The sequence below is a fragment of the Plasmodium cynomolgi genome, chromosome 9 (genome assembly GCF_000321355.1).
Source record: "Plasmodium cynomolgi strain B DNA, chromosome 9, whole genome shotgun sequence".
NCBI classification, from domain to species: Eukaryota; Apicomplexa; class Aconoidasida; order Haemosporida; family Plasmodiidae; genus Plasmodium; species Plasmodium cynomolgi.
The window spans coordinates 585,162-601,647 of record NC_020402.1 but is presented as its reverse complement, the minus strand read 5'-3'; the positions used below and the strand labels follow the sequence as shown (position 1 = coordinate 601,647).

At 47.9% G+C, this 16,486-nt stretch overlaps 6 protein-coding genes across 6 annotated transcripts; 2 read left to right on the top strand and 4 right to left on the bottom strand.

Annotated features, from left to right (window-relative positions):
- Positions 1-828: 828 nt before the first annotated feature.
- PCYB_092380 (GTP-binding nuclear protein Ran) lies at positions 829-1,727 on the top strand (the record flags this gene model as incomplete). Its single annotated transcript, XM_004222351.1, has 2 exons — positions 829-946; positions 1,201-1,727. The coding sequence occupies 2 exons, from the start codon at positions 829-831 to the stop codon at positions 1,725-1,727; spliced, it is 645 nt and encodes a 214-aa protein (XP_004222399.1).
- A 1,314-nt stretch (positions 1,728-3,041) lies between these two features.
- PCYB_092370 (immature colon carcinoma transcript 1) lies at positions 3,042-4,464 on the bottom strand. Its single transcript, XM_004222350.1, has 6 exons — positions 4,323-4,464; positions 4,027-4,103; positions 3,855-3,910; positions 3,617-3,687; positions 3,448-3,516; positions 3,042-3,177 (listed from the first exon to the last, which is right to left on the bottom strand). The coding sequence occupies exons 1-6, from the start codon at positions 4,428-4,430 to the stop codon at positions 3,097-3,099; spliced, it is 462 nt and encodes a 153-aa protein (XP_004222398.1). The 5' UTR covers positions 4,431-4,464; the 3' UTR covers positions 3,042-3,096.
- Positions 4,465-5,126: 662 nt separating this feature from the next.
- PCYB_092360 (tyrosine-tRNA ligase) lies at positions 5,127-6,635 on the top strand (the record flags this gene model as incomplete). Its single annotated transcript, XM_004222349.1, has 1 exon — positions 5,127-6,635. A coding segment is annotated over one exon (1,506 nt), but the record flags the coding sequence as incomplete, so codon positions are not given.
- Positions 6,636-6,917: 282 nt separating this feature from the next.
- PCYB_092350 (hypothetical protein) lies at positions 6,918-7,976 on the bottom strand (the record flags this gene model as incomplete). Its single annotated transcript, XM_004222348.1, has 2 exons — positions 6,918-7,204; positions 7,460-7,976. 2 exons carry the CDS (start codon positions 7,974-7,976, stop codon positions 6,918-6,920), a joined length of 804 nt encoding a protein of 267 aa, XP_004222396.1.
- Positions 7,977-10,401: 2,425 nt separating this feature from the next.
- On the bottom strand, positions 10,402-10,782 carry PCYB_092340 (hypothetical protein; the record flags this gene model as incomplete). The annotated part of the gene is made up of 1 exon (XM_004222347.1): positions 10,402-10,782. A coding segment is annotated over one exon (381 nt), but the record flags the coding sequence as incomplete, so codon positions are not given.
- Positions 10,783-12,656: 1,874 nt separating this feature from the next.
- On the bottom strand, positions 12,657-15,859 carry PCYB_092330 (hypothetical protein; the record flags this gene model as incomplete). The annotated part of the gene is made up of 3 exons (XM_004222346.1): positions 12,657-13,321; positions 13,354-14,086; positions 15,050-15,859. 3 exons carry the CDS (start codon positions 15,857-15,859, stop codon positions 12,657-12,659), a joined length of 2,208 nt encoding a protein of 735 aa, XP_004222394.1.
- Positions 15,860-16,486: the final 627 nt, after the last annotated feature.

The window sequence follows — 16,486 nt, the reverse complement described above, 5'->3', positions numbered from 1 at the left end:
GTCATCAGCCTCGTTCACCTCCTTGTTTGTTGTGTTGCCTACATATGATCCGTTCACTCTGCGCAGTTGTTTAGTCCGCACAGCTTCGTCACTCCGTTTTTCCGCTGTTGTGGCGTGCATCCTGTTTGCCTTGCTCAGTGTGCTACCCCTTCTGTTGGTTTTGTGCTCCTTCCTTTTCTTCCCCCCCCGAGGTGCTTAGCCCCTGCATTGGTTGTTCCGTCCCCATGCGTGACGTAAAAGGAAACGGAGGCAGGGAGAATTATTGACCAATCGGGGCTTGGCGCAGTGAGTACCATCCCGTGTGGGAAGAATACAAAGTGCACACGTTTGCCAGCTCGCCCAGTTGCGTGGCGTTCAGTTGGGAGCATAAAGCGAGGGAGGAAAGAGTGCACGGGTATCCATAATGCGCGTGTCACTGCGTGTTCCTACACATGTGCATGCAATTGTCTGCAGTTGCGCTGCACAAATGATCATTCTCTCATTTTGCACGCAGTTGCATGTGTATTTTTTTCTGGTGGGGGAAGAAGCTCTTCCATATCGTCTCACCATATGTAAAGGGCGGACGTAGTTGTGATTGCTTGTCCCCCCTGGCACGCTTCCCTGTGTGATGTGCTTAAATGGGATGTTTTTTTTTTTTTTTTTTTTTGCATGACTGTGGTGCACACATAGGGGAACAGTTCTCCTTATCACAAACAGGGAGGGGCGTGACTTGCCTAACCTTCTCCCGTCCCCGCGCCATCTCCCGCCTTCTTCCATTCCCACCTTCTCCTTTACGCACACACTCCCGTACGTACCTTCTGACCCCCCTCGACAGACATAAACCCAAAAATGGACTCGCAAGAATTCATACCACAATATAAACTCATTTTAGTTGGGGATGGTGGTGTAGGAAAGACTACATTTGTGAAGAGACACCTTACGGGAGAATTTGAGAAGAAATATATTCGTAAGTGAATTGGAGTGAAGGAGCTTCCCCTCGAGGGGGGGTGTTTGCGTCACTCTCCGCATGTGGGTGTTTGAGTCACTCTCTACATGTGGGTGTTTGTCAGTGCTTCTTGCGTTGGGGGTGGCAAGCTTTACTCTACCGATTGCTTACCGCAAGCGCACTGCTGACGCGATGTTGATTCGCTGCTGATTCGCTGCTGATTCACCGCCCATTCACTGCTAACCCACCGCCCATTCACCGCTAACCCACCGCAGCAACCCTCGGTGTCGAAGTGCACCCACTGAAATTTCAAACCAACTTTGGGAAGACCCAATTTAACGTGTGGGATACAGCCGGTCAGGAAAAATTCGGAGGATTGAGAGATGGCTACTACATAAAGAGTGACTGTGCTATTATTATGTTTGATGTATCATCCCGTATCACTTACAAGAACGTCCCTAATTGGTACAGAGATATAACTCGAGTTTGTGAAACCATCCCTATGGTGTTAGTCGGAAATAAGGTAGACGTGAAAGACAGACAGGTGAAGTCTAGGCAAATACAATTTCACAGAAAAAGAAATTTGCAATATTATGACTTATCTGCCAGATCCAACTACAATTTTGAAAAACCATTTTTATGGCTAGCTAGAAGGCTGTCTAACCAGCCTAACCTTGTGTTTGTAGGAGAACATGCCAAGGCTCCGGAATTTCAGATTGATTTAAATATCGTCCGTGAGGCCGAGAAGGAGTTGGAGCAAGCGGCGGCGGTGGCCATCGACGAGGAGGACATCGAGAATTAAGGCATGGCACTGTTGTGCGTTAGGAAGTATGAGAAGTGTGAGAAGCATGAGAAGTGTGAGAAGCATGAGACGTGTGAGAAGTGTGATAAAGGTTTTGAAGAAAAGAGACCAGTAGGGAGGAGGTGCGAATACGCGGGAAAATATAAGTGTACGTAAGCACCATGCAGAGGACGTGCAGCCCCAGTTGGCCGTCTCCACTACCTTCTCACTCGGAAGGGAAAGCAGCGCAAAGGTAGGGGCCTCCCCCCGCACACACTCAGAAGTACACACACGCAAGTACACACTCAGAAGTACACACTCAGAAGTACCCACCCAACACACACACGATAATACACACTCAGAAGTACACACCCAACACACGCATGCATGTTAACACACACATATGTTTATTCGAGCTTCCTTTATGGCGAAGAAAAGGCAGAAGAACGTGAACAACTAATTTTTTAACACAGGATGTCAGGACAACTTTGGTCATTCCCAGTCAGACGTGCGCCTATGAGTATGTGTAACATACCTTCCCCGTGTGCGAAAGAGCGCGTGCATATGCCCGCGTGATCGCACACAAGCATGTATATCTGTTCGCATATACTTGCGCAGATGGACACGCCACGTGTCTACGCAGATGAATACGCCATGTATCTACACAGATAAATACGCCACATGCTTACGCAGACAAATACACCACATGCTTATGCAGACAAATACGCCACGTGCTTATGCAGACAAACACGCCATGTATCTAAGCAGACAAATACGCCACGTGCTTGCGCAGGTAGCTACTCCATGCATGTGCTCACCCTCCTCAGTCGTCTTATGCAGTTTTTCTTGCCCCCCTTTTTTCAATGCCCATATGAATGTGTGCACTTGTATATTTTAAAAAATGCCCAAATTTTAAATTCCCCTTTTTAATAATTTTTAAAAAATTATTTAGGCGGTTCATGTGGATTTGTAAGTTTGCCCAGTTGGGGCCACCCAGCGGGAAATACCCACAGGGTTGGAAAAGGGAAAGAAAAAGAAAAAAGAAAGGAAATAAAAGGAAAAAGAAAGGAAATAAAAGGAAAAATAAGAAAAAAGAAAGAAATGGAAAAGGAAAAAAAAAGGAAAAAAATTTTATTTTTGCGAAGGTACGCAGATAAGTGTACGTACACCAGCAGACGGGTGTGTTCATCTCTGCAGAGACTGCTGTTGGACTATTCTTGAGTGGTGCCCAATTCGGTTGTCCGCTTGGCTGACCTGCTCGCCGATCTAAGTGTTTGACCTGACCCCTTCTGAAGTGACCATTTTTGGAACTTCTCCTAGTCCACTGCAAGTACTCCCATGCGATGATACAAAAAATTCATGAGGCCTTTTTAAAACTGCCTAAATCCGGTCAATCGTAATCCCTTTTGTTAAACTTTCTTTCCTTTCGTTTTTTCTTGTGGTCGATTAGGGCATCCTTATACCGTTTGATCTGTGCAGTGGAGTTCGCGTGGGGGAAGGGTTCCCATGTGGAACGCGCACGTAGGTGTAGTGAACACGTAGGTGTGGTGCACACGTCTGAGTACGACGTGCGGTGTGTGGGGGACGTACACTGACACTCTACCTCCACTTGGTGTAGAAAAAAAAAAGGGGGAAATGGAAGTCCCCCCCAAAAAAAATGGCTACACAAAAAGGGAGCACAAAAAAGCGCCACACTGAATGGGCTAACAACCCAAAGAAGGAAGGAGGACCACAACCCTACCTGCTCATCTGTCTTTATCAAATGTATAAAATCCTTGACCGACGTATGTTTGGTTTTCTCCTTGTAATTCTGAGAGTAATGCGTGTAAAGCGGGGCAATATACATGGGTGGATCAAAAGTTCACAAGGAATGTTCACTAATGAAGGATAGGGGGGGAAGGGACGCCTACCTCGGCTTCCTCCAGGAGGGCCCTTAATTTGTCGGCACAGATTTTGTAGTTGGATATCTGCGAGGGCGTCTCTGCGTGCGCAAGGGGATGATTACCGGGGACGTAAAAAAGAACGAAAAAAATGGGTCAAGGGGAAAGTGAGATGAAAAAGGCCTCCGCAGGGGTTGCTGCCGCTTTGCCGTTTTACCGCTTTACAGCGTTACAGCGTTACAGCTTTCCCCCTTTGCGCAGCGCCTACCTTCGCACTCGATGATGAGCTCGTTGTTCTTGTTCAGCCTGTTCTTGTGCACCTTCCTGGAGTGAATCGAACGAGGGATAAGTGGCATGTGTTGGGGGGGGGAGGCAACAATACGTAGACGTCACTTCATCCCATTTGAACAATTTTTAAACGCCTCACTTTTTTGCTTTACTTTAAATTGTCCTTAACCGCAGGGGGGATCCACTTGGCCTCGTCCACGTTGAAGCGAAGCTGCACTTTGGTTTCTGCCTGCCGTTCGGAGGGGGGGTAGAAAAAAGTAGAAGAACGTGGCGACAAAAAAGGAAGTCTACGGGGGGGAGGGGGTTCTTTTTCTTGCGAGCATGGATTGACGGTGCGTCACGTGAGACGTATTTTCTTGCGAGCATGGATTGACGGTGCGTCACGTGAGACGTATTTTCTTGCGAGCATGGATTAACGATGCGTCTCGTTGGATGGCTGCTGGCTAACCTTGTTGACGCTCTGTCCCCCGGGGCCCGACGACCGCGCTGTGACTTTCTGAATTTGGCTGAAGGGGATTTCGAACGACAGCCGTAGCTTCCTACTTAGGGAGAACATTATTGGGGGGAGTTAGGTCTGCCCATTTTGGAAGCCATCCCTTTGGGTGTTGAAGGATGGAAGGGTGGATGGGTGGAAGGGGGAGGAAGCAGCGGGGCCAACGATCTGTTTAGCTGTTTTCTCCATGTAGGCCACTGAGGCGCAGGTAGGTTTCCTCTCATATTGTGGGCATACATTACAGGTGCGCAAAAAGGATAGGCATTTAAAAAAGGAAAGAAAAAAAAAAAAAAAAAAAAAAAAAAATTCACACAGTCACATGTCGCTGCGTGGAATGGCCAATAATGTGCGTTAGCTCGATTGACCAACCGGAAGTTGGCGAAGTCGCGCGAGTTGACCCGGGGAGGGGGGGAAAGAATAAAAAAGGCACAACGGATTTGAGCAATCGTTCATGTATCAAATTTTGATTTTCCCCCCCTCCTCCTCTCTTATTTTTTTTCATTTGTTTTGGGCGTCCTAAAGTGTTGACTCTCTAATGGAGTTGTTGACCCCATGCCTGCAGCCATGCGAAAGGAACCAGGGGATAAGCGGCGAAGGGGAGAGGGTAAGTTGGGTCCACCAAATTGACACCTCATAGGAGAACCCCCCCACCCATCGGGAACTTCCCCCTTTGGACACCTCCTCTGCGCTACGTAAAATGGGAGAGGCGGACGATGGTGGGGTCGTCCTTCTACTTGGTGCTTCTCCTCACCCATGCAGTGCAAACTGAGTGCTATAAGTTCCAACCACATCAGAGCCTGAGCTCAAGCAAGCCTCCCTTAGGGGAGAGTCCAACGGAGAAGCACGAAATAAAATCCAAAGCATTGAAGAAGTTGTTCGAACGAAAGTTAATCCACTACGTGAGTGACGTAAAAGGTGTTGATGATATATTGTATCATAATGAGACGGAACCGAAGAGAGAAAAAAGGAAAGCAGTCTACCTCGGAATTGACTTAAACTGCAGGTACCTTCATTTGGGGAACCTTGTGCAGTTAATCACACTGAACATTTTGCGCAACTATAAGACGGACGTGGTGGTGCTACTGGGTGGGAGCACAACGAAGATTGGGGACCCCTCCTTTCAGCAGGCAGAACGGAGGAGGCCTTTCCACGAGGAGATCTGCGAGAATGAGGAGAGCATAAGGGGGATCATTATGAGGTTGCTTCTGCGGGGGGAAGAGCCAATGATTAACACCTCCCCCGAGGGAGATCCAATGATTAACACTTCCCCCCTGGAGGAATTTTCAACCCACTCGCCAGACAAAGGGTCCCTCACCATAGTGAACAACAGAGAGTGGTACAACCAAATGGACATAACCGACTTCCTAATCCACGGACAGCATTTCCCTCTCCACAAAATTTTAAAAAAAGAATGCTTCAAGGCCAAATTGAAAGAGAGTAATTTAACGCTCAAAGATCTGAATTACCTAATTTTGCAGTCATACGATTTTGTGCACTTATACAAAAAGTACAGATGCTGTATACAAATAGGAGGGTCGGATCAATGGGGAAACATACAATCGGGCATCGAACTATGTCAGCACATGTGCAATACGCAGCTGTATGGATTGACAACAAATTTGTTGCTTCATAAGAATAACATCAAGTATAGCAAATCGCTATTTGAGCAGAGTAAGAGACTACCCATTTGGATTGATAAAGAGTATACCCCCCCCTTTCTTTTTTGGAACTTTTTACGAAACATCGATGACCAGCAGGTGGACACTTACATTTGCATGCTAACAGATTTGGAAGTCCCAAGTAGGCATTCTTCAGGTGAAATTATTTCAGAGGGAGAGGATAACTCTGTTGATGCTCAGATCAACCGAGCGAAGGAAAAACTGGCTGACTCTGTCACTTCATTTATTTATGGAGAAGAAACTGTTCGTATAATTCACTCACTAAGTAGACTTCTAAAGGAGGACGAGGTTGCAGTGATTGACCGGGTCGACCAACTTAAGGTCTTCCCCTTTATCCTAATTAACAGGAATGACTTACACAAAAATGAAATTAGCATAGTCCACATTTTACGCAAATTCGATGTGGCATCAACTAATAAAGAAGCAAAGGAGAAGTTGGCCCAACGGTGCATCTATCTCAATAAACAACTAATAGATGATGCTAAGTACCATTTAAGTTTGCCTTCTTCCTTTGTAAGAGCCAAGGACGGAAATTATTATGCCATTTTGGGACTGGGAAAAAAGACATACTACTCGATAATCGTGCAGTGATGGGAAGTCCACAGTGGGGGAGGAAAAAAAAAAAGGAAGTTCAGGAGAGAAGCAGAGGAGCAGCGATGGAGAGGAGAGAAGCTGAGAAGCATCGAAGCAGCGATGGAGAGGCGGAGCAACATCACATCGGGGTGGTAGCACCCCCCATGGAAGTACAAAAATGAATTAATCCAGGTGAAGTTGGCGGGCGAGTTGCTGAGCAAGTTGGAGTGGAAAAGGGTCGTGCGCACGGGACCCGCTCCTTTGATTTAAAAGCTGCTAACTTGCTGCGCGCTCCCCGTCAACGGCGTCTCTTCTTCGGCTTGCACATTTTCACGATGCAGCCAAAGACGAAACAGAAAAGAAACAGACAAATAACAATTCCAATCGTTATCGTGACGACCTCGTTGTAGTTTACATTCCCTGGGTCATCTCTTAAATTCGTGGCAGTGGGGTGTATGTTGAATGCTGGGTTTTGGGCCATCTGATTTGCTGACATAACATTTTGTAGACTCATTTGTGGGTACGCTATTGCGTTTGTAGCGAGTTGGATCCCTGGTGTGGGGGGTGCTCCTGTGCTGGCAGCGGCTGGGGGGGTAGTTGCAGAAGCTACTGGGGGTGTAGCCGCTGGCGCGGCTGTTGCTGTGGCTACACTGGGAGGTTGGGGCTGTGCATTGGGAAGGGGTACTTGTGCCCCCTGAGTGGGGAGGGCCACCGGGGCAGGTGCAGTGGGGGGAGGGGCACCCGAGGGGGGGATACCATTATTCATATTGAATGGGTTGTTAATATTTGAGTACAAATTGGGGGTGACAATTGGAGTGGCTAGTGGAGAGTTATTCGTACCATCGAGGTCTAGAGAAAATGGCCCTTGCATGTGTTTATGGACGCCACCGAGCAGTCCGTCCACGGCTCTGGAGGCGACCAGGGACAGGGTAGGGTTCAGTTTGTTGTTCAACGTGCTGGTCAACTCGATGTTGGAGCTCTCCACGACCCTCTTGCCCAGCAGTGGCGAGTGCCTTTGCTTTCTCGATATTGCAAATGATTCCATAGCCACGTCCGAAATCTTCGCCTCCCCCCCTTGAGCAAAATCATCATTATGCAATGGTGTCAGTGATTTTTTTTTCTTTATTTTGAACATCCTTTTTTTCCCTCCTTTTTGTCCCCTCGGAGGGATAATATCCCCCGTCTTGCGGAGTTCTCCAAGGAGGTCATCACTAGCATATCCTTCATCATAATCATCATCCAAACTGATGTTGGCACTTCCTTCCATGGACTCTACATGCGCGTCATGTTTTATTTTGTTCGAATTGTCTCTGTGCCTCAAATGGGAAACAACAACTTCTACAGTGTTATTATTCATGGTGGAAGTGGCATCAGCTTTGATAATAACCCTCCTCCCCCTGTCAGTTTTTCTCTCTGTTGAAGGTTGTATATCTGTCAGCATTCCTGGGCTGCTTTCTAAAAAAAAGGGGAGAGGGGACTCTCAGGACTCTTCCAAGTTTGAGACTCAACGAATGATGTACATGTGAAGGTGCTCATACCGAGGTGACAACTTCTGTTTAGTGACTAACCAATCGCACAAGTTGCGAAATTAAAAAAAAAGTATATATGCAGAGGGGTATATGTATCCAGCTCTTCAACTTTGGCAAGGGGAGTCACTTCAGGGGGAAATTGCTGAAAAAGGAGGTGTATGTGAAGAGGGAGGGTCAAAATGGCTGTGATTTCCAACATGGGCAGAAAAAATAGCAAACCATGGAGGGAAAAAATGTACAGTTATGAGTAGGCATCCTTGAAATATTGTTTGTTGAATGTGTGGCATCTCATTACCCATTATATGTCTTCACAACCGTGTCTGCCCGTGCTACACTGTTTGGTGCACACATCTCCGCTCGATAGGACAAGAAAAAAAAAAAAAACCACACAGTTAAGTTATAGCTAGTATGAACGAATGTTTTCTTAAAGTGGATCTCCCCCTCTGGGGGTAGGTTACCGAACGATTTATTCGAAGGAAGGCGCGCTGAGTGTCATCTGTTGGTGTGTCTGTTCGGTGTGTGCGCTGTTGGTGTGTCTGCTCGTTGGTGTGTCTGTTCGGTGTCTGCTCGATGGTGGAGGCAACTCTTTGTGCGCATGGCCAGAGGGGGGAGGGGGGCGTACCAGAGCGGCGAAATAATTCCCCACTCTGCTGGCAGCGACTGCCCAAAGGGAAAGACGAAAGACGAAAGACGCGGCGAAGAGTGAAGCGGCAAACCTGGCAAATCTGGCAAAACTGAAATTGACGAAGTGACAAAACGGGCAGAAAAACAATTTTGCACCATTTTGCATGCACAAGTGCATTAATTTGGGGCAGGCCAAAGGCGCGTAAAATTGGCCCCCCACTCCCCAACAGAGTCAACACTGCTCTGCGCGACGCGCGGGGGGGCATAACGGGGCATTTCCAACTTCTGCCAACTCGTGTTAATTTGTGCTGATTCGTGGTAACTTCTTCCAACTCGTGGTAACTCCTTTTTATGTTTCCCCTGGGTGGGCAGGCCCTCCCATTACCTCCAGAATGAACGTATGCACGCGCGCATACCTTTGAAGGCGACGCTTCCCGGCAACCTTCCACCGCCAGCCGCTGCAGCAGCGACACATCGCCTATCCGCGCAGCCAATCAGAACGAACGCCGCCCGTCCTGCCGCCCTGCCGTCCTGCCGCCCTGCCGTCCTGCCGCCCTGCCGTCCTGCCCATGCCGCGTATCCCCTTTTGGAATCTCCATTTCTTTATTCTTTTTTTTTTATAAGCGGACGGGCGAATATTTACGCTACTACCTTTGAAGGAGTCAGCTGGACGGGGAAGAAAGTGACGCGTCCCTAATGGGGAAATCACACATGACCTGACCACAGTTGTGCCCCTCAGAATAACTTAACTGATCGCCACGTGGTGACAAATGTAGAGGTGAGTCTGTGTTTCCCAACTGTCTCTTTTTTTATTCGCCGAGTTTGGCCCATTTCCACCCTCTTCCTAACTGCTACGCGCTTCGTAACCATTTCGTCGTGCAACCTGTGTGGGACGTTACGACCCAGGAACTACGCGGACACAGGGTCCGTACCTTTGTGCGACATTAATTAATGCTTTAATGTGGTTAAGAAAGTGAGAAAAAAAAGAAAAAAAAAAAAAGTGGTAATTTCTCCCCTGGGTGAGTATACTCGTGCAGGGGGGAAATGCCAACATGCGCGCACACACAGGGTTAAAAATAAAAGGGGAGTAATTCTGATGAGCGCGCAAAGGGGTCACGCAAGAGGTCACGCAAAAAGGGTCACACAAAATGGCTACTCGAAATGACTACTCGAGATGGCTACTCGAAATGACTACTCGAGATGGCTACTCGAAATGGCTACTCGAGACGGCTACGCAACAACGCCGCGACGCAGTTAACTGTCCTTCTTTACGTCAACTTGGTACAACCCCTTAGCGTCATTTCACCTTTTTGCGCATTTTTGTGTGATCATCAAAAAAGGGGGGCAACGTGAAAAGTGGTGTACATACATATGCATACGCCAAAAAAAAAAAAAAAAAAATCCCCTGGGAATTGTATGAACATGTGCAGGTAAAAATGGGGCATTCCTCGTGTCTGTTCCGCTTGTTCTCCGTTTGTTCTCCGTTTGTCCGCCGCTTGTCCGCCGCTTGTCCGCCGCTTGTCCGCCGCTTGTCCGCCGCTTGTCCGCCGCTTGTCCGCCGCTTGTCCGCCGCTTGTCCGCCGCTTGTTCTCCGTTTGTTCGCCGCTCATCCCGCGAGCCACTTCACAGCGTCTTCAACTTCTTCACAATTTTGTTGACCTGATCGTTTAGCGGATTAACGACATAGTTGTTGATGTAGAGAGTGACATTGTTCTGGCTGTTGACCTTGCTGACTTTCTCGTATATAATATTAAGGTAGTTAAATTTGGGAGTGATTAAAACCACGTAAAGAGCCAAGTGAAGGAGGCACCATATGAAACCACTGATCTTGTAAATCAATGCTCCTACCGAGGGAGTCACAACATTCTCAAAAACCACAAAAAAATAAACATATTTTAAGTAGTACTCTACCATTTCATATTTTTTATTTTTCCATCCATGAAGGGAAAGTCCAACGGGCAGTATGTACCCGACCACAAAAATGATCATTTTAAAGAGAGCGCAAAACATGTTTGGGGAAGTTAAGAGGAAGTGGCGGAGTGGGGGAGTGAGAGAGAGAGAGAGGGTTTATCTGGCCGAAATGGCTCACAAATGGTGGGAATGGTACGCTAAAAAAGGGAAGCTAACTAACTTGTGAGGTTATAAAATGCGTCAAACAGGGGGATGACCTGTGAGGAGGGGAAATAATTGTTCTTCGTTCTTTTCGCAAAAAAAAAAAAAAAAAAGGGGCAAGGAGGGACAAACATGCACAAGTATATGCACGAACGATGGTTCGTATGTTTTCACATGATTACTCTTTGCGTGGCTACCTCTCGTCAACAGAAAGCGGTGAATGGCAAACTCGGAGTAAAGCAAAGCGCGCTTTCGCGTTCGTTCTCAGCGGATGCAGCAGAAGCTCTCGGGGGGCTGCTTTCAGGATGCGATGTTTGTTCCTTCCGTATATTCGTTGCACTATTTTTTGCGGCAACTTTGAGGTAAATTTTGAGGTAAATTTTGCGGCGAATATTGCGGCGAATATTGCGGCGAATTTTGAGGCGAATTTTGAGGCGAATTTTGAGGTAAATTTGGAGCCAAATTTGGAGGCAAAATTTGAGGTGAATTTTTTTCCATTTCGTGGTAGTTCTTCTCGCTCGGCTAGCTGCTTAACCTAAGGTGCACATGTAAAAATGGGGTTCCCGCGCGGGGCTTTGCTGAGTGAAGAGATACCTCTGTACTTTCGTGCGTCGGATAAGGCGGTGCGGAGTGACAAATCGGGTGACGCCAAGAACGCTTGGCGATTTCGCGAACGGCAGTGCTGCAACGAAATGGTCAGCCAGTGCTCCGTCTGTCAGTCGGTCGGTTGGTCGGTCACTCGCTCGCTCGCTTTCGCAGGGTTGGTTTGTTCCCCAGCGGGGGTGCTTCAGAAAAGCATACGTAGAGGAGTAGTCCATATATATATGCTCACTTGAGCGGATGCACTTTTTTATGAGCAGCAAAAAAATGGCTGAGCCCCTCCGCGCGTATGCGTGTGATATGCATACGGCATTGCAAGGGGCGGGGAACTTGGAGCCATTTGCCCTTCATTCGTGCCTCGCGCGGAAACGTACAAATGAAGCAAAGCTGCAAACGCTGCAAATTAAGCAAACATTGAAAACATTGCGCTTGTTCAGAATATTTAGGAGACCTGCTTTTTTTTTTAGCCACCCTTCTCTCGAAATGCGTACTTAAGCGAAGCGGGTTAATCCTCTTGGGGATGCGCCCTGCGCTCGCTTGTGTCAACTTTGTGCGACCTTGGCACATGAACATGTACTTGCTGAAGGGGGAAAAAAAAAAAAAACTCCAAATGTGTATGTACCACTGCGGAGAGGGTAAGGTGAAAAGGACGGACACAGTCACCCCACTCATATGACAGCCTATCCGATGGTACTTACACGTTTTTATTTTTTACTCTTCCCTTCATGTGAACGGTAAAGTTGTACCATTTGAGAGGAAGGGATAAGCAGTTTGGACTCCTCCATGTACGGGGATCATATCAGATTGGACGCGCCCAAGCAGGTGACAACCGCAGTTATCATCCCAATGAACTTCTTTTTTTTGCATTTTAGCTATTTCCCGTTTGACGTTTGTTCCCTCCTGCGTGTGCGAAGCTAAGCATGCATCATATTCCCAAACGGAGGGACCCTTCCGTGGTGGTCTGCTCCCACGGGGGGGTACACAGGCTACTTAAAAAGAAAAAAGGGTTGGCGTAGTTGGGTCAAGGGGCAGCTTGGCAGCTGGGTTAACGTTGAAGTTGCAAAAAAGGGGACGCGCCTTTGTAGAGGGAGAGGCGACATCATAACCGCGCGGTTAGTGGTGAGCAGATAGGTCACGCAACTGGTCGACTACGCAGCTACGCCATGGCACCGCTACGGCGAGTAACTCGCGTGGATGTAATTGAGCACGAATGGGAAGGACGCCCGCACGCCCCTGAGCGCCCCGTAGTACCGGGCGAGCAGCCCCAAGTCCCGCGTCTCCCGAAGGCGGTTGAAAAAACTATGGCACAAGTATGTCCGTTGACTCCCCACATTTCGCGAAAGGAGACTCCTCTCCACGTACATAGAATAATCGAAAAAGCACGTCCAGTACTGATCCCTCTTTAAAAATAAAAGGAAAGTTAAAAGATTCAAAGCTTTTACATCAAAGGGATTATTCTGTAAAATTTCAATCACTTTTTTTGCTGACTTGTTCAGGTTGTTTTCACACAAAAAATAAAAAACGCTGCAATTGTAGAGGACAACAGAAAGAGGAAACGAACTGCAACAGGGAGAAGAAAGGTCTTCTATTATGAGTAACATTTTGCGTAGCACCATTTGGCATTGAATAAAATCTTTTCGTAAAAAATGAAAAACAAATAACTCGTTGTACAAAAATGCGTTTTTATTATCGAGATGCATTGCTTTGGAAAATATATCCCTCAAAAATGTTGTTGACTCGATGAGCAAGCTTTTCTTCCTCTTTTTGTCACCCCCTCGTTTCTCTCTTTCCTGATTTAAGTCTAACTGCAGTTTGCTCAGTACACTTGAACAGTACACTAAGTAGGGGGATAAGCTAAACGGTTTTAACTGCAAACAATGGTGGAAAATTTTTTTTTTTCTCTTAAGTTAAAGGCATTCCTCATCGGTGAGCAGCAAAGTACGTGGAGCATGTACACATATGCCAGAAAGAACTTCCTCTTTACATTTACGCACTTTTTAAGATAAAGAAGTGCCTGTTCGTAGTTTTCCTTCAGAAGCGCAATAACACCATGTAGGTAGTAGTCAAGGTGGTCCTTCGTGTGCTCATAATTTTGTTTCTCACTTTGGGTGTACTGTCTGGCTTTCCATGCTATGTGATTCACCCGTGCATTGTACAGTTGGAGAAGCCGATCGATTTTTTGCTCACTAGTACTTACAACGCTGTGCATACTTGTGATCGATTCGACGAACAGCAAAATGGTGTCCTCTTCTCCCAACGCATTTTCTCTCCGTAAGGTATACTCACTTAAATAGTATGCATTCAAAAAATCGAATTTTTTGTGACAGAACGAGATGCTGTGTAGAAGATCTTGTAGGGTTACTTTTTCTGTTCGAATCGATTTTTCAGACCACAACGGATGATCCACACAATACCTAGACTGCTTTCCAACTGCAGTAATGCTTTCTTCGTGACAAATTGGTCTATCCCCTTTTGGTGAAAATGCATGCACAGGACAAACATCGATAAGCTTCAACCGAATTGCTAACCTCCGTGCCGTCCTCAATGTATCCTTATTTGATGGTGTGTTCCCTTCCCAAATGATAGCTCTGTTTATTACCCACTTGGAGGAGAAGCGGAAATACACGCGAAAGAGACAATGGAAAAAATCGTCGTAGTGGGGAAGTAGCACCCTGTGCTCAGGCACGGCGTGTCCACTTCGAAGGAGAAGGTCGAACTGGGCCAGGAATTGCTTCTCCGCCGGGAGTTGCCTCTCCACGAGGAACTGCTTCTCCACCAGGAACTGCTTCTTCGCCAGGTTCTCTACTTTGTTTTCACCCGTAAGAGTGTCTCTCCGCAGATTGTACCTCCCCAAGGTGCTCACTTCTCTCCCCCTGGACACCTCGTCACTCTCGCTGTTACCCCCCCTGAGGAGGTAACTAATATGTAGGTGCTCCTTCTTCCTCTTTACGTCTCTACTCATTTGGGGCAGTCCCCTTGGGGGGAAAATAACCCCATGGTGAGAAGAAACCATCTGATTTGCCCCTCCCCCTTGGTGGGACCTCTTTCCGTTTGTGTTCCCTTGCGCGTGCATGCGCTGGGGGGGGATACTGAGGAGGACCCCCCCATGTTGACGGTGATCTCGCCAGGGAGGCGCCTGGTGGGGGTAGTAGTACCCCCTGTCCTTCCGCTTCCCCACAGCTGAGTTTCGCATCCGCGCGTTGTGCTCACTTGGCCAGGGGGGGGTCGCCTTCCAGCCGTTGGAGAAGTGGACGCAGTGGACGCAGTTGTGGATAGGGGCATTTGCGAAGGGGACGCAGTTGTGGATAGCGGAATTGGCGAAGGGGACGCAGTTGTGGCTAGCGGAATTGGCGAAGCTATCATTCGCGATGCGCTCACTGGCGAAGAGGTCATGGGCCCCCCCCTGGCGAACTTCCGCGCTGCAAAAGCGAGGCGGGCGCAGCAGCCTTACCGCGCCCACGCAGCTCTTATGCCTGTTCCTGTGGGGGGGACAGCCGAACGTCACCTCGTTCTTCGTGTTTGTGTAGTCACTAGGGTTGTGCGCGAACCCCCCATTGGAGTTCACTTTGCAAAAATAAAAGTTAAGTACTTTCCCCAAGTTGTAATTCACCTGTACGAACTTGAGTGTCATGCTTTCCTCTCTCCTTTTCAGTTGTCCCGTTCCTATCAGTTTGTCCAGGCAGACAAGAATGAATGGCTGCATGTCCGCCATGCCGTTGTGAGATGTAGCTGTCACTTCGTGTGCTCCTAGTCGTGTGTGCAAACTGGGGGTAGACTTCCCCACGTGGTTAAGCACCAACTTCGAGTACTCCGCCGCGCTCAGTCTACACAGTAGCAGCTTTTCGTATAGCTTGCCCCACAGGAAGTGAACCAGCCCCGCGCCAGTTGCGCCAGTTTCGCCCAATGGACCGATTGCCCCACCTGCTCCACCTGCTACACCTGCTACACCTGCTCGATGTGCCACCCGGAGGCGGTTAACTCTTGAGAGGTACTCCCAACAGAAGGCATACCTTCTCAGTTTGAGCAACGCCATCACGTAGATGTAAGTTAAGTAAAAATCGCTAAGGGGATATTCATTTCTGTAGATCTGCACAATCATTTCGTAATTCTCCTCCACATAGAGTGAACAGAAGTATATCTTCCTTGCAGATGCCCATTTTTTGCTCCAGTTAAGTGGACCACTTGGTTCTTTTTTCTTCTCCTTCTTCTTTGTGTTCTTGTCCCCTCCAACTAGTGTAACCTCTTCGTTTCTGTTCAATACATGTCTTAATCCTTCTGTCGGTAGAGGGAAGCATTTGCTACTGACCATCCGTTCAAGGTGTCCAGGGTCGTAACTCCTTTGGTTTAATCCTTTCAGGATTTGCATTTTTATCATTTTTTTTTCTTTCCCCCTTTTTGCGTTCATCAGATTTGGGAAGCGAGTCCAGTTTGACGCAACACCGGAGGAGGCATGACTCCTATGGTGTCTACCATGCGCAGTAGGAGCGGTAGAAGCAGTCGGAGCGGTAGAGGCAAGGGGAGGAGCACCTACCCTGCATACCTTGGATGATCTCGAATTCGAGCGCTTATCCGAGAGCCTCGCCACAATAGGAGAGCTTTCGCTGAAGCTTCTCTTCTTCGTCAAGCGGAGGGCATGAGGTCTAGCACCCTTCCCAAGGAGGTGTGCCCTTAAATGGGGATTTCTAAAGCCTTCTTGACAGTCACTCATGGTGGGACAGGCCGAAAGGTTCCTCCCAGTGGGGGGATTCAACACCGGGTTGGAGGCGACGAATGAAGAATCCCCTTTGCTACCATGGTCTGATAACTCTGGCGGAAAAACGGTTCGCTCTCCCTTTAAGTGGGTCCCGTTACACCTCCTTGCGTACTTCTTCTTTTGCTTCTTAAAAGCGAATATTTTATTCCTTCTGCACAGTTGTATGATTTCATCAAAAATGGCAGCTGCATCGTTTTGTAGCTCCCTTTTGTGTGGTTTCTTCCCCTCTGTGGAGGTTGCCCTGGGGGA